The sequence below is a fragment of the Gopherus evgoodei genome, chromosome 1 (assembly GCF_007399415.2).
Source record: "Gopherus evgoodei ecotype Sinaloan lineage chromosome 1, rGopEvg1_v1.p, whole genome shotgun sequence".
Lineage (NCBI taxonomy): Eukaryota > Metazoa > Chordata > Testudines > Testudinidae > Gopherus > Gopherus evgoodei.
In genome coordinates this window covers 118,111,659-118,128,743 of record NC_044322.1, presented here as the reverse complement: position 1 = coordinate 118,128,743, position 17,085 = coordinate 118,111,659, and the positions used below count along the sequence as shown (strand labels likewise).

General features: G+C 42.0%; 1 protein-coding gene across 4 annotated transcripts in view; it reads right to left on the bottom strand.

The window, feature by feature from the left end:
- Window positions 1–612: 612 nt before the first annotated feature.
- The window catches only part of CHST10 (carbohydrate sulfotransferase 10), a 50,927-nt gene continuing 34,454 nt past the window's right edge, over window positions 613–17,085 (bottom strand). For all 4 annotated transcript variants that reach the window (XM_030570309.1, XM_030570318.1, XM_030570326.1 and 1 more), the window contains exons 3-6: window positions 14,577–14,674; window positions 9,646–9,880; window positions 6,339–6,444; window positions 613–3,204 (exon numbers count right to left, since the gene is read on the bottom strand). In XM_030570309.1, the coding sequence (XP_030426169.1) occupies window positions 2,667–3,204; window positions 6,339–6,444; window positions 9,646–9,880; window positions 14,577–14,674 (977 nt within the window). In that variant the 3' untranslated portion in view covers window positions 613–2,666. The remainder of the gene's footprint in view (window positions 3,205–6,338; window positions 6,445–9,645; window positions 9,881–14,576; window positions 14,675–17,085) is intronic.

Here is a 17,085-nt window from a genome sequence, read left to right as displayed (position 1 = left end):
ATGACAGGGGATGGATCACTTGGTGATTACCTGTTCTCTTCATTCCCTCTGAAGCATCTGGCATAGGCCACTGTCAGAAGACAGGATACTGGGCTAGATGGATCATTGGTCTGACCCAGTATGGCCGTTCTTATGACAAGTCTCAAAGGAGCTGGAGTGGAAGGCCCCCATCTTGCCTCATGGTTTCCATGTGCACCCTATGTGGGCCACTGCTCCCCATGTTGCAGCCTTTCTTGCTCCACTCTCCCATTCGTCTGCTTCTCCTCTCTTCCTCCTGCATGGATTTCACCATTTTAGCCTAGCCCTCCTTCTTAAGCCTGGTCCTCTCATTTTAGCATGGTCCTCCTCCTCTCTTATAGCAATGAATTCTCCTAAGAGATCTCGGTGAAACTTTCATTATACTCTCTGAGGTGACTTTAAGTCAACATACCTTGTGTTGACCTAACTTTCTAGCATAGACATGACCTGAGTGTAAAGTAGTTTCTATAATATTCATCCACAATTATTCCTGAAATGCTATTAACCACAAAAGAATGAAGATTTCCACATGGAAAAAGTAGCACAGAGGGATATTGTTTTAGTATATTTCACTTACAAAAGATAATGAGCATTCCAATCCCAGACTGTAAAGTGTAGGAGCACACAGCTAGTAGTATGGAACCATTAGAAAAAGTCACAGAATAGTAATTTAATTGAATTTAGTAGGTCACTGCATAGAACTCTAGTACCAAAACACTATGCTAAGAAGAATAAAACCAGACACAGTTATGTGATCAGTATCTTTTGCTTGAGAGAGAAAAATTCTACTTCATCTTTATTAGGACTAAACTTTAAGGCCTTAATTCACTATACATTATTCACAGTTACATTTTAATACAGTAGAGAGGTAATCAGCTCATTAGCTCTGAAATGCCTTTAACAATATACTTTTCTATGGACTTTATATAAAAATAACTGAGCTGTTACATCCTTAATTACCAGTTAAGACGTAACAAATCTAAGACACTGTAACTGCTGCTTTTTCAAGAAAAACAAGAGCACTTCAAGCTTTGCCACCTTAGACTGCTCTTTTGTAAACAATGCCCAGTAACAATTCTCCCTTATACCAATCAGTCTGTCAATATGCTTCTGGAATCACATCCAGCTACTAAAGGATTTCCTTTTTGCGGACAGCAGCCCATGTCCAATTTGGCACTGGTTTTCCTTTTTTAAGTTCACAGGGATAAGATACTTTCTTTGTCTTGCCAGAGGAGACTATCCAGACAAATACTGTGGCTGGATTTAGAACAAGAGATTCCATAACTTTATTGCCATTGTTAAGGATTCTAGCCATGGAAGTTGAGAAACTATTATACTCAAAATTCATCCTTTAGGAGAGAGATGCCAAAAATGCAGCTCGTCAGCCAAATATGAATCTGCAAATCCTAAAGTGCAGCTGTGGTCTTCCCTCTGCCACTTACTGCAGGGTGGGGGCAATGCTGATCAACCACAGGTTTTTATTGCTGGTGAACTAAAAAACAAAAAGACTTCTCATAATCAAACAGGAAAAGTGCATGCACAGGCAAATACTATGGTTGTGTTAAATTAATTTTGCTTTTAAAATTTATACACAAGTGTAGCTCTTGAACTCCTGGCAAGTTGCCAAAGCTGGTGGCATAAAGTTTGGGAATCTTTGATTTAGGGCATTATGCCAACCGATCACCGGGAAGAATCAAGAAAGAATCTACCCACTTAGAATTGGGAAAATACATTTTGGGAGGGTATTTGTTTTTCTCTGAAGCCTCAGGTACTGATCACTGCTGGAAGCAAGATTCTGGAGTGGCTGGACCATTGGTCCAAATAATTATGGCAACTTTTATGTTCATATGTTTTCTTGTTTTCATGGCTTATTTAATATTTGTAACAGCCTGAAACATTAGAAAATAAACAATGTTAAAATGCACAGTATTTAGAAAGCGGGTCTTGGCTTCTATATTTGCTCTTGCAAATACAATTTATCTTTACTTTTTAATTAGTTTTCCTCAAAGTCTCCCCAACAGTCCTTCCAAGTTTCTTGTTGGGATCTATGCTCCACCTCAAGTTTTCAGACAACATACAAACTTGGAAGTTAACAATTAAAAAATGAACAACTATATGGCCTGATGGACCAGTACTAAGTACAGATAACGCCATGACACAAAATAAAAACAAACGGCCTCTGGAATTTGCCCTTTTTGGATAGGACTGAAGCTTCTGTCAAGTTAGACTCATTTTATGTGTATCGCAAAAAACAGCATTAGCTCAGCACAACAATTATAGCAGCCACACAGCAGACTCTGGACATCTTTTGCTTGTCTAGCACATCAGTTTTTGGTCCTATGTCAGCCTCTAGTTTTCATAGCCCATGAGAGACTCCACATTTCTTTATATAAGCATCTGATCCCCTTACATTGGATGAGACAGATTTAATTCACAATAGAAGATTGCAATGTCATATGTTGAAAACATGGTCAGTGGCTAACAGTTAGGAACCCCAATTGTTCTTGTGACAAATATTCCACTGAAAAATGGAGCAACATTAGAAAACAATGGTACAGTATTGTCAATTTCAGTTCTGTCAGTGCTGCAGCTGGTATTCATATGCTTTAGTTCAATCTGATAGACATGTCTACACGTGTTTCTAGGCATCAGTTTAGCAAGAAATCGGGTTCCCGATATCCAAAGAGTTTAAAGTCTCCTTCGAAGCGGGCATATAGGCGTCTTATATCTCTCTTGCTAATTCCTGAGAAATAACGCTCTACCTTTGTTTTGTTGTATACCGTTATTCCTGGTGGAATTGTGGGATATGATACCAGATGGTCTATTCCTGCTTCTTTCAAGATATATGGAGCATCATCCTCCAGGGTTTCATGGTGTCCAACCACACTATACGTTATTTCACATGGGGCACAAAGTTCCACGTATGTTACCCAATGAATTATGTGATCACCAAACTGAACATCTAGCCATCGGTGGTTAGGGTCCCCCAAATAGCGCACAAAGTCCTCAAACTGCAGTCCCCTGATCTCTGTGCGATTCTTCCTGTATTTCCGAATAATGCCAGGAGCAATTTCATGCCTGTACCAAGGTTCAAATCGAGGATTGTGGACAAACTTATCCTTAAATGCAGAAATAAGTCTTTCAAATGGATCTCTTACAATAAAAAACTTGAAGTATAAATTTAGTCTAAAGGAAAACAGAAATGGAAGGGATTAAACAGATAGAGAAAGTGAACTATGTATCGAAGAGCTACAAAACTGAGATAAAATATGACCTCTGAAATACCAAGAATATGACTTGTAAGAAGTAGCCCACTTTTCATCTATCTCTGAATGCCACTACCAATAACACTTGAAATAAAATGTTTTACTTGTTTTAATACAAAACAGGATGTACAAATGGTCACCTACTAAGCAGAGTTACTCATAGAAGTCAAAATAGCTGAATCCATGTCCTCTAGGGCATGTGGTGAAGTTTCTAGGAGAAATCATATCCAGGATTACTCTTAGGCCTGGTCTACACTACGCGTTTAAACTGATTTTAGTAGTGTTAAACCGATTTAACCCTGCACCCGTCCACACAACAAGGCCCTTTATATTGATATAATGGGCTCTTAAAACCGGTTTCTGTACTCCTCCCCGACGAGAGGAGTAGCGCTGAAATTGGTATTGCCATGTCGGATAAGGGTTAGTGTGGCCGCAAATCGACGGTATTGGCCTCCGGGCGGTATCCCACAGTGCACCACTGTGACTGCTCTGGAAAGCAATCTGAACTCGGATGCACTGGCCAGGTAGACAGGAAAAGCGCCGCAAACTTTTGAATTGCATTTCCTGTTTGCCCAGTGTGGAGCTCTGATCAGCACGGGTGGCGATGCAGTTCCAAATCCAAAAAGAGCTCCAGCATGGACCATACGGGAGATCCTGGATCTGATCGCTGTATGGGGAGACAAATCTGTTCTATCAGAGCTCCGTTACAGAAGACGAAATGCCAAAGCATTTGAAAAAAATCTCCAGGCTATGATACAGAGTCCATAGCACAGTGCTGTGTGACAAGCGTAACAGAAAGCCAAAGAATCAAATGGACGCTCATGGAGGAAGGGAGGGGGGGACTGAGGACTCCAGCTATTCCACAGTCCCCGAAAAGCATTTGCATTTGTGGCTGAGCTCCCAATGCCTATAGGGTCAAACACATTGTCTGGGGTGGTTCAGGGTATATCTCGTCGATTTATCCCCCTCCCCACCCGTGAAAGAAAAGGGAAAAAAATCGTTTCTTGACTCTTTTCAATGTCACCCTATGTCTACTGCATGCCACTGGTAGATGTGGTGCTGCGGTACTGAACAGTAGCATCCTCTCCCCTCCCCTCCCCGGTGGCAGACGGTACAGTGCAGGACTGGTAGCCGTCCTTGTCATCATCCCGTGAGTGCTCCTGGCTGGCCTCAGGTGAGGTCGGCCAGGGGTGCCCGAGTAAAAATAGGAATGACTCCTGGTTATTCTTGGCAGATGGTACAGAACGGCTGGTAACCGTCCTCATCATAGCAACTGGGGGCTGCGCTCCATCAGCGCCCCCCCTCATGTCTAAAGAAAAGATTCTGTACTGCCTGGACTATCATGGCAGCGGGATGCTAGGCTCCTCTCCCCTACTCCATTTAATGTCCTGCCTGGACTATCATAGCAGCTGGAGGCTGCCTCCCCCTCTTTTTATCTCACTAAAAACTCAGTGTTTCTTATTCCTGCATTCTTTACTACTTCATCACACAAATGGGGGGACATTGCCACGGTAGCCCAGGAGGGTTGGGGTAGGAGGGAAGCAACAGGTGGGGCTGTTGCAGGGGCACCCCCTAGAATGGCATGCAGCTCATCATTTCTGCGGGATCTGACAAGGAGCGGCTGTGCTCTCTGGTACACTGGTTCTCTAGTAGATTTGCCCCATATTCTAGGCAGGACTGACTCTATTTTTAGATACAACATAAAGGAGGGAATGACCCGGGGAGTCATTCCCATTTTTGTCTTTGCGCCCCCGGCCGACCTCAGCGAACGTCAGCCAGGGGCACCCATGACAGCAGCAGATGGTACAGAATGACTGATAACCATCATCTCATTGCCAATTTACAATGGCACAGCAGACGGTACAGAACAACTGGTAACCGTCTCTGCTACCTTGCAAAGGCAAATGAATGCTGCTGTGTAGCGCTGCAGTACCGCCTCTGTCAGCGGCATCCAGTACACATATGGTGACAGTGACAAAAGGCAAAACAGGCTCCATGGTTGCTATGCTATGGCGTCTGCCAGGGCAATCCAGGGAAAAAGGGCGTGAAATGATTGTCTGCCGTTGCTTTCACAGAGGAAGGAATGAGTGACGACATTTACCCAGAATCACCAGCGACACTGTTTTTGCACTATCATGCATTGGGATCTCAACCCAGAATTCCAATGCGCAGGGGCGACTGCGGGAACTATGGGATAACTACGGGATAGCTACCCACAGTGCAACGCTCCAGAAATCGACGCTAGCCTCGGTACATGGACGCACACCACCAAATTATTGTGCTTTGTGTGGCCACATGCACTCGACTTAATACGATCTGTTTTACAAAACCAGTTTATGTAAAATCAGAATAATCCTGTAGTGTAGACGTACCCTTAGAGAGTACGCATTTCCAGGGACCTGATTCAAAGGCCATTAAAAGCAATGGGAATCATTCCACTGACTTTGGACCTGAGCTCAAATGAGCTTTGGGCTTTAGACCTGGCCTCAAAGGAGATGCCACCTTTCTGTTATGGAACTATCCCCTTTCGAAACCAATTCTTCAAGGTGGCTTATAAAAACCCTTAGTCTTATACCCAACAAAAAACTACATTTTCATAACCATCCAAGTCTCCTACGTGACCACAATCATTTTATTCCGATCCTCCCTCTTTCTCAACCTTGGGGCCAAATTGATTTCAGTAGCATTACTTATGAAGTAAGGCACTTGTTGATGTGAATAGGGGTGGCACAATCTGGCCCTTAGATTATAAGTTTTTCGGAGAAAGGAAGCTTTGTCTATCTTTTATTTAAAACACCCATAACACTTATGGTGTTATATAAGTAACAAATGAATCAGAGAAAACCGAAGCACATCTAAGCACAGCCTGGGTTTGATTCTCCATTTCATTTAACCAGTAATGTTGGTTTTACTCCTCTGACGTGAACATGAGCGTAACACCAGCATAAAAGAAACTGAGATCTCCATGGTTCGATCTGTATTTTAATGTGCGATCCTCCAATTTTCCTCTCTTGTTCAGAAACCTAACTATCACCCTGGGAAATCACCTCTTACCGTTTTTGAATTTCAGAGTCACTGAAGGAGGATAAGCGTGGAAGTCCATTCTTCTCATGGTCATGTACTATGTTCTCTGGGATCTCTTCTATGGAAGAAAATGCTCCTAGATAAAAAAGATAGACAGAAAAGGTTACCTTTAAAAGAGGTGGGGAAGGGTATTTGTCTCATAGTGGTGTTTTTATTTGGTTTCTCTCTCTTCTGTGGCATTAGTAGCTATGGTTACAAGGTACAAAAGCTGTTAAATAAGGGAAGATTCAGACTGCAACACTAACGGCTGTTCAACACTCAAAAGAATACAGATTTGGAGATTTGTAACATGACAACTCCTGTCTAAACCAAAGCAGTGTTCAAGTCTCCCAATAACGCATGTTAAACAAGCCTTATCTGTCAGCCCTCCCAACCCTTCCCACAACTTTCCTCCCACATAACCCAGTTGGAAAGACTCTGAAGATTAGCTTTGCTGGAAGGATTGGCTTTTTTTTGGTTTAGTTTCCAGCAAACAGGAAACACTGTAAAGTGTCTACCTGAACCATGTTAACTCGAAACACTTCACTGTCAGGCTCCTGGCAAACTTTTTTTGCTTGGGTCCTTTTTTAATTAAACGAAACACTATGCTGAAAACTACAATACTTCAGATCCTTCCGTGGTGCATAAGAGAATAAAATACATAACACATTCAGAATGGCAAGCATCCAGGTGTTAGTTTATCAGTCGTTCTGTAGGCACGTTCTGTGCAGGAGAGGGTAACAGCTAGTTTAAGACCCCAATCCTGCAGTGACGTGCCAATATAGAGCACCATGGAACTCAGTGGAATTCCATGTGGGTAGGAGGACAAGTGCAGTGTTATCAGACTAGCAAGTTTCCATGAAAGCCCCCGTGCCCATCTATACACGAGTGCTCCCACCACAAGAGTTGCACTGATGCCAGGAAACATGTTTCAGAAAAAAGCCTAGCGTCAATAAGGCTGCATTGACTAATTCACACAGCTTGGAATCTTAATGTCCTCAGTCTTGTCTGTCTTATAATTAATGCTTTTTGTCCTCCTCTTTTCCTGCGTGAATTTAATGCTGGCAAATGCCAGACTTGACAGCCTAGGACACTGAAGTCCTCTATTCATTCAGAGCGAAGTTACAGCATAAGCAATGGCAGCATCAATTACTCTATACTGCCCTAGGAGTGTACATCAATCCTGATCTGCAAAGATCACCTCTAGGGCACCCACTCTATTATTAGGTCTTTCTGCTGAGACTGCTCAATAAGGATGTGATTAGTGCCAACTGGGGTGGTGCTGCCTGCTGGGAACTGGAACAAGACCACCAAATGCATCTTACATAGGCCACCGATAAATCAAATGATAACAACTTTCTGTCGCTATCAAGCTGGGCGGGATTTGAACCAGTAAGGTGGAGGTAAGATGCTCTCTGTATCTAATGATCAATCCTGTTGTTCATACTCAGTAAAGCTTTGCAAAAAGCACATCTGGATCTGAATCCTTTCTGTGGAATCAGACATTGCTTAGGGCCCAGACAAAGCTCCACCATCTATGTCTATCCTGAGCCACTCTTTGCATGGCCTCTAAGTCCCATATGTTCTCCCCTCTCTTAGTAGTATTCAGTGGAGGCAATCTTTCCACCAGCTTTTTTTACGTGTTCCTCTAGCTGCCCAGTGGCAGATGTGCTGGCTTCACTCTTAACTCATGTCTCAGACATTTTCATCATCTTTTCTGGACAACTCTAGAGATAAAGAGTAATTGAAGTTGCTGATGAATCTGAGATTCACTATAATTCATTTAATTCAATATCTAGTATTTTCATGAGGCATTTGCTTCCAAAATCATTTAGTTGTCTGTCTCTACCTTTGGTGGATTTCCAGCTTTCACATCCATATGTTAAGGTAGAAATAACATTTGTGTTCAAGCTCGGTAGTTTGGTCTTTAAGTGGTAGGTTTTTGTATGACCAAATCTTGTTTAAGATGGTGAATGCAGCTGCTGTCTTGCAAATTCATAACATTATGCAGGAGGTTGGACTAGATGACCTCCTGAGGTCCCTTCCAACTCTGATATTCTATGATATTGTATTTGGACATCCCCACAGGCTTGCACAGTACTGCCAAGATATGTGAATGGACTCATCTTTTGTATCCCTTTGTCTTCTACTATAATGCTTGAGTTTGGAGTTACTTTGGTTATCATTAGATTTGTTTCTTCATAATTAGTTACTAACCCTGTCTTTTTTGCAGTGCTGGACTTCTGGTATTTACTTACGTGTTGGTTGAGCAGTAACTCAGAAGACCTATGTTGTCAACGCTATCTAGATTTAATATTGTACTGTTGTCGAGCCATGTGATGCCTGTGTTGTATTCATCTACATTTTTTTCCAGAATGAACTCAGTGGCAATACCAAACAGGGGAGATGAGAGAATGCATCCTTGTTTGACATCAGTGATTACATTAAACCAGTCACCCACGTTTGCATTTACTTTAACTGTGCAAGCTGCACCTTGAGATATAGCCTTGATGAGGTTAATTATTTTTGTTCACATACCATAGCACTTCAAAGATATAGACAGAGAGAGAGAGAGAGAACATGCACCTATCAGAATGTTATTTTAACATAAATCACAACATTGACTTAAAACAAGAGAAAAGGAACATTCTGCAATTTATTTTCACTGACCAGGCTACTATTCTACACCCTTAAGTGCATGATTGATTCTTCGTAACTCATGCCATGGTCCATTAATAATGTATATACAAAATCCCAGTGTTACAGAGCTGCAGCAGCTGCCAAACTGAAAACTGAGAATTGCTGTCAAAACAGAAATTCCAGCTTCATGCCATGGAAATCTTACAGTACTGCTGGAAAATGCAACTCTTTCTTATGGCTAGACACTTGAAATAACAATTGTTCCTTTTGTTGTTGGGTTCAAGTCATAGGATTTAAATTACCCTGGTTTAGGGGATTGTGATCCTTTACGATTCACTTGTTTATAAATTCTATTCACATGGTGCCCGGCCTGGAGTGAGAATATATCCACCAAATAAATCCTCAATGGCTCAGATAAATCACTTCCGAGGTAAGCTACAGTGATATTTATTCTAGCAGAAAGAAGGTAATTTTTAATTTTTCAAAAAGGAGACATTTAAAAAGGACTAAAAGGAACTGCAAGGAATGAATGAGTGGAATTAAGTATCTGTATGTAAAGAAGAATGTTAAGAAATTAGTTTTAATGCTTCCTTCATTCTAGTGGTTCTGCCCTTTCCTCACAAACAAAAACCTTACGCGCATTAGAGAAAGTAGGTACCATTTAAAACAATCAGGACTTTTTTCCATTGAGTGTTGCCCACTTTCGGAGTCTGACAGAACAGGATCTTGTGCTTGTCACAAACAAATATTCGGTCCAAAACAAACTTGGAAACGGTAGTATGAGAGAGATTCCTCAACGCTGCATCTCTGCACACATTCCTGAGAAGCTCAATCCTTTTCACATGGACCAGGGGTTGGTGCATCAGATCTTCAGAAAAAACTTTTCCAGTTGGCTTATTAAAAAAAAAAAACCAAGAAGCAAAAGTTTAACTTCTAGATCAAATTTTAAGAGTACGAGACCAAGCAGTCAAATTCAGCATCCTAGTAAAGTATATATTATGTTCCCCCCTCTTCTGTACAAAAAATATTGCAAAATTTACATCATCCCAGTTGGTTTCTTTTGGCTTCCTCGGTGTTGCTACTACAGAGGCTGGTGATTTTCAATCATTATCTAAGAGGGTAAGAACCTTTCTATACAGCAATTTTTATCAAGTTTGGTCTAGTCTGTATAGAAAGGAACAAACCATGCTTTTACCAGAACTTAAAATCTCTTATCTAAGTGCAGTGGTAAGTAGGAAATTCTCTAGATGGTGGGAAGGCAGAGCTAAACCATTAATTTCAGCAGAAATTAAGTTTTCATTTGAAATATAAAAGATTTTTAGCCTTTATGAATGGGAAGATAACCTTCTGGATGCAAACTGATGCTGTGCTGACTTCCTGTATCTGCACAAACAGACAGCCCCAATGCATCTGTTTCTCCAAGCTGCAGCCAAATAAGGTTGACCAAATTCTGCTCAATTTCACGAACGCTCTTCAGAACCCCCAACGGGCAGCAACGAAGCAAACATTAACATCCTTTCACTCTGCAGCTGCTTGGGAAAGTTTTACACAGCAGCAGAGGCAGGCCGTAGCATTATTCTGGGTGGGGAGGAGGAACTACTTAATCAAATAGCAACCCATCAATCAGGAAGACTAGCAGAGATGATAGATTTCAGAGTAGCAGCAGTAATATCTTAAGAACACATCAGGGTAAACAGCTCAAACTCTGTTTTATGGAAATGGTCATATCTACAGTCTAAGGGGGGAGGGATAGCTCAGTGATTTGAGTGTTGGCCTGCTAAACCTAGAGTTGTAAGTTCAATCCTTGAGGGGGCCACTTAGGGATCTGGGGCAAAAATCAGTACTTGGTCCTGCTAGTGAAGGCAAGGGGCTGGACTCAATGACCTTTCAAGGTCCCTTCCAGTTCTAAGAGATAGGTATATCTCCTATTACAATTATTTCATTCAGTGTTAGGTGTTGGCTTTCCAGAAAGCATACAGAGCATTCTGATTCTGTTAAAGTGAGACAGTGGAATGCTTAGGGAAATTCCCCCCCAAAAGACCCACAGATCAACAGTTTAAAGTAAAGCAGCTTGGGTTTATGAGGCTGAAAGCTGCTACAGCCTTACAGATCTTGCAGGGTAATAAAGCTTATGGCCTTTCTGCATTAGCCTCAGAACAAGGGTTACTACATATAGAGAGTTAAGGTCAAGCATGTGACAGGCAAGCTAAACGTAAGTGATTTGATCCTCTGAAGAAGGGCGTCTACAACAAGCACCTTAAATCTTTCAGGGTGGATGACGCATTGATGAACAACCTACTGCTTATAGGGAAGGGGCAAGAAGAAACATAAGGCTTGAAGCACATTCTGGCCTCTTCTTCAATGCTTCTTATGTTCTCCTTTTGTACTTCTGTTCTGCTACCCAGCCTCCAATTTTTCCCTGAGTGATGCAACCTCCTCATTGTGCTAGCACTCTCCATGATCCACTTCCCCACTGCACCTCCAAGCTCGCCTTACCCCACCCATCTCCACTGGGCCTCTTAAGATCCACAGGAAGTGAGCATGTTAGGAGGTTTACAGAAGGGAGAACTGGGGTTAGCAGGGAGTTGGCAGGGGCAGAATGAAGAAGATCAACAGCAGAAGGTTGGCAACATTCACCCTTCCCCTTGAATAGATGAATTAGGATCCTTCCATTTTAATTGCCTCCCACTTTCTGGTCTCAAGCAAGGATCTGACAGAACTGTAGCGACAAAAAAGAGGGAGCTCTTTCTTTATAAATAGCTTGCCTGATTAACCTCTATTTTGTGGGGGGGCGGAAATCTGTATTTTCTACTAACAAGCTTTCTACTAATAATCTAACAAGTGATTGGTTTACACAGTGAGGCTTGATTCTTTAAGGAAAAGGATAGAAACTTTCATTTAAAAATGGGAAGAGGAGGTTAAAAGAAAATAAATGAAAGAAAAAGTGTCCTTACATTGCCAGAAGTTATTTTAAGTGAGTCTAAGCCAATGGGCTATCTTGATACTGCTATCTAAAATAATTTTTTAAATTAGTGTTCAATCAAGTAATATTTGATCCTGTGCCCTAGATCTCAACTTGATAAGTCCAGCGAACTAAATTTTATATAGGGTGGTTGGATACTGAGGAAAAACACACATTTTCACAAACTAATTTTCACTCAAATTTTCCTCTTGTTTTTCCTCCCTTTTCATATTGTCTCTTGGTGCAAAATAGTAAAAAGTTGGAAAGTTTTGTCGACTCTGCTGAACACCTCCACTTCTAGGTTATCAGGAACCATTAATGTCAAATGCGGGAGAAAAATTTACCTTTGCCCCAGGCCTGATTACCAGCTTTTGGATTTTAGAAGAGGGATTGGCCAAAATTCATTTACATCCATAACTATGGTGTGGCTACTTACAGCCCTTAATCCCCCATGTTATTGGTTCCAGCTGCATTCTATCCATAGTATCCTTATAGATTTCTTATGGTCACTGCCGACCTCAGCACAAATGTTAGAAACATATTTTGAAAGAAGAGACCCTCCTCATCCTATTATCTTGAATAAGTCCACTATTCACTTTGAGCTCACTGCTACACAGGTAAAATTCAGATGGATTTGATTAAGGGAGCTTGGAAACCCAAGCACTGTCATCCATGTTAGCATTCAAAGTGTCAAAAGCCTCAAGCAAAGTGACTGTGAAACATAGGTAAGGAGGCTAATTAAAAGCCTTTTTGTTTTCTACCCCAATTCTCCATGGGAAAACAGGATCTTGCTTTCTGCGGCTACTCCTCTCCATTCTATCTTGGCCATAATGAAATCTGAAAAACCTAGCAGATTGCTTGTCTGACTGTAAACATCCCCTTTGCAAGTATCCTGGATTAACAGCACTGCTCAGTACTTCAATCTGTCATAAAGTCATGGGAGAGATAATAATGGACCCAGACACTTCATTATTTTTTCCCAGATATGCAAGGGCAGATTTTATGCAAGGGCAGATTTTATACACTTACAATATTGCCAGCCTTATATCAAAGTACTGTCCAAAACCCACGGCTTTCTTGGTTTGTGCATTCTGGTAACGACTTCAATTTCAACCTCTATATGCAAAAAATCGGCCATAAAATGACTCAAGGCAGTGGGAAAAAGATGCTTCCCTCAGAACATCACCAGAACAGCCTCCCTCATCAATTCTTTATTCCATGACATGGGGTTACTGGCATGTCTCTGTAAATTAGAGAGTAGCAGACTTGTTTTGCCTAATTTCCAATCACTCAAAATTGCATGCTAGAAAGTTCATGTAATGAAGTCTATTGGGTTCATGTTCTGCTTAGGTGAAACCTTGAGATGTGGAGCAGAGAGTACACAATACAAGCAGAAGGGGAGTGCGGGAGAAAAGTGGAATGGAGCAGGCAGAGCAAAAGACAAAAACAGAGAGACTGCACAGAGGACTAAAGGAACCAAAAGTGGAAGGGCGTGGGAGCAGTGGGGAGAGACAGTCTAATTACAAAAATAAATACAGTGGGCCAAATTTTGCTGTCAAGAACTGTGCAACCCAACTGACTGCAATAGAAGTTGCCCTGAATTTAGGGTGGTACATATCTGTCACAGATGGGCAACCACTTTTGCTAGCTTTGTGAGCAGCACGGATGTTATTCTCTCCTGAATACACAGCACACATTTCCCTTTAGATAGAAAGGCAGTTTTTCAGGTTGACTCACTATTAGAAAACAAGGGACTTACACTATTTAGGGGAAGAGGTTTATAGTCACAAATCAGTTTTGTGATCCCTGTGATGGGGTGTCTATCCCACAAGAGGCCTGAACACATAGAATAGGCCAATTAACCTTACAGGCTGCATCTGGAGGAAAGCCAGGCACTGATAAGGCTAATGGCTGATGATGCCCAACTGGGGGAGGAGCTGGATAGGCTTATAAAAAGAGGAAGCCGGTGGTAAGAGGGGGGCGGTTTAGAGAGAAGCACTGCAGTCACTGTCTAGAGGAGCAGGAAAGAGACTACAGACACAGAAACAGGATCAGAGAGCTTAAGCAGAGCATGGTTGCTGGGCACAGGATCCCTGGGCTGGAACCTGGAGTAGTGGTTGGGCCTGGGTTGCCCTACTGGTTACTGGGAAAGTGACACAGACTTGGCAGTGAATCAGAAGACTGCCTGAAACAGCTTGTCCAGTGGGATTTTGATACTGTGGAAGGGGAGAACTAAATAGTGACTGGCCGTAGGGCTGAGACATGAAGAGGGAGCATCCTGACTCCAGAGAGAGACCACAGGGGAAGTCACAAAGAGGGAGTAACTTGAGTGGAGAGAGAGAAAGAGAGAGAAATCAGGGGCAAGCAACCAAAGAAGGGTATGTCAGACCAGTTCAAAGCTAATCCCCAGGTGCAGCCACAAGGAGGCGCCCCAGCAGTGAGCAAACCCCATGATAACTCCAAGAAGAACTGTATGAAGTTCACCTAACTTTATTCTAAATAAAAGGGCCAGGTACATATTTCTTGTCCAGCAATTCCTGATGCCCTAAAACAAGAGCTTTCTTTCATTAACTCCATATTTTCACACATTTTTCAGCAAACTTAACAATTATCTCAAAAGCAGGCACCTGAATTTCTTCAGGCAAACATTTCTCCTCTGGCACTTGTATCTTTTCAACTTTTGTCATAGCCGTCAGTATTAATTGCTCTTGCTTGACACCATATACTAGATAAGAATGAGAGAGAAGAGAATTATAGAAAAATGGACAATTATTTCTGCATTACAGCCAACTACTGGTATCAATTCTTGAATCAAACACACACATTTTAGGGCTTGCTTTAAAATGGGAGGTTATTGAAACAAACATGGCACAATATGGCTCACTAATATTTTAGAGGATGTCCTCTTCTGGGATTTTGGTTGCTAAGGGCCAAATTCACCTTTAGTATAATTTCAGTAGAATTACACCAGGGATTAATATAGCCCTATGTCTTTATTAGGCTTTTATTAACATTGCATAAGGAAGAGCAGAGAAACACATGAATTCATAAATCCAATGCTGTAAAAAAGATTCATCTAGTCATTTCACATATTGTTCGAGACACTAATGTATGATATTTAAACTATATTCAGTAGACAAATGAGCATAACTATATGGATCTGACAGCAGGAGATTTTTACTTTCAGTAAACTCAGCTAAGTGTAGCCAAAAAGAAAATTAATCCATCAGTGTTTGCGCATCTTAGTATGCAGGTTTGTCGTGTTGTAAATGTGACTGTTCAGGGCAACCGCACCTCTATTCCTCCTTGTGGTTCATAAGGGCACCCACTCCAAGCTCCCATCTCCTCAGCCGTCACCTCTCTTGGGCCGACATCCACTTATCTCTCTCTCCTGACCCCGGTTTTTCCAGGCTGCACAATTCCCTGCCTACACCATGATATTCCCAGCAAGCTGAACTGCTCAAAAGGCCAGTATCTGCACTTTGCTTTCTCTCCAAAGGCTAGAACCCATGTATTATCTGTAGTTATAAGTTAACACCACAACTCTTTTTAAGCAAGCACATATTATTTTTTAGGTGAAAGCATTACAAAGAAAACATATTAAAAACAATAAAAAGCCACACACTAAAAATCTTATCAGAAGTCACCCTAATTTCAACAAGGGATCTGGTAGGTGTCAATCCTTCAGAACTCAGAAATGTTTTTTCCCCATGGCAACAAGTTCATGACAGTCTCAGATTCAGACTCAGAACCACCATGAATATTTCAGTCTTTCCTTTATACAGCTTGGGACTTTGGTCTTGGCCTCATGTAAAAGGTGATCAGCTCACAATGGCCCACTCCTCAGAGGTACCTTCAAAAAGCTTTTGCATAACCAAGAGTGGTGAATTTGCATTTACCTTCCCCTAGACCCTGTGTACTCACCTTCTCCTAGACCCTATGCACTCAGAGGACTATTTGGTCCAGGGCAGAAGGAAAAAAATGCCACACATAAAATATGGAAAACAAATAATTGATTCAAAGAACAATTGCTAAACAAAATAAATTAAAATAAACAAGCCCCTTGTCAACTGAGTAAAATATTTTTAGGATAATCCTCACTATGAGTATTAATTGTAAGGGGTTGGGTCATACTAGTTTTCCCCCAGTTTAGCACTCTATGTTTTTTTCCTCTGTGAAGACAATCACTTGTTTCCATTTGTCCTTGTACAAAGATAGGCACCTTCCAGCACTTGTTGCTCCATTCGCGTGCCTGTAGTGCAAAGTGAAATTTACAAGATCTTTTCACTTTAACTTTACTGTTTGCACAGGGAGCAAAGCAGCAACCTGAAATTGGAGTAAAGAGGAAGTAATCAGATTTTGCCATTTCCCTTCATGGCAGCAGCAAAATGAAATTTAGGGAAACCCTTCAATTTCCTGTCAATTCAACTCTGTTCATACACAGAACAAAGTAGCACAGTAGGAAGAGAGAAGGGGAAGTGAGCAGGAAGATAAATGGGAAAAAAAGGAAGACTGTTCCCTTGTGTTCCCCATCTGTTGGCTGTCTTCACCTGGTCTCTTATCTTATATTGCAGTAACCTCTGCTCCAAAGAGCTTACAGCAGAGGTGGGCAAACTACGGCCTGCAGGATCCTCCTGCCTGGCCCCTGAGCTCCTGGCCTGGGAGGCTAACCCCTAGCCCCTCCCTCCTATTCTCCCCACCCCCCAGTCCTGAGGGGTGGGGGTGCCGTCAGGGAGCGGGTGAGAAGCAGGAGGGGTTGGATAGGGGACAGGGCCGGGCCATGCCTGGCTGTTTGGGGAGGCACAGCCTCCCCTAACCGTCCCTCCATACAATTTTGGAAACTGGATGCAGCCCTCAGGCCAAAAAGTTTTCCCACCCCTGGCTTACAGTCTTTTTGTTCTATTTTTTGTAGTGCTATCGTGTCCTGGTCCATGACTGGGGCTCCTAGACACGACCCACAGTACAAATGATAAATAAATAACAGTTGCAAAGATATTGTGGGACACACACCCACACATGCAAAGCCTTCCCTCAAAAATAATATTTCCAAAAACAAAGATTTCCAACCCTCTGCCCTACGGCTGAAGACAGTGTTTCTCAAACTGGGGTTGCCGCTTGTGGAAAGCCCCTGGCAGG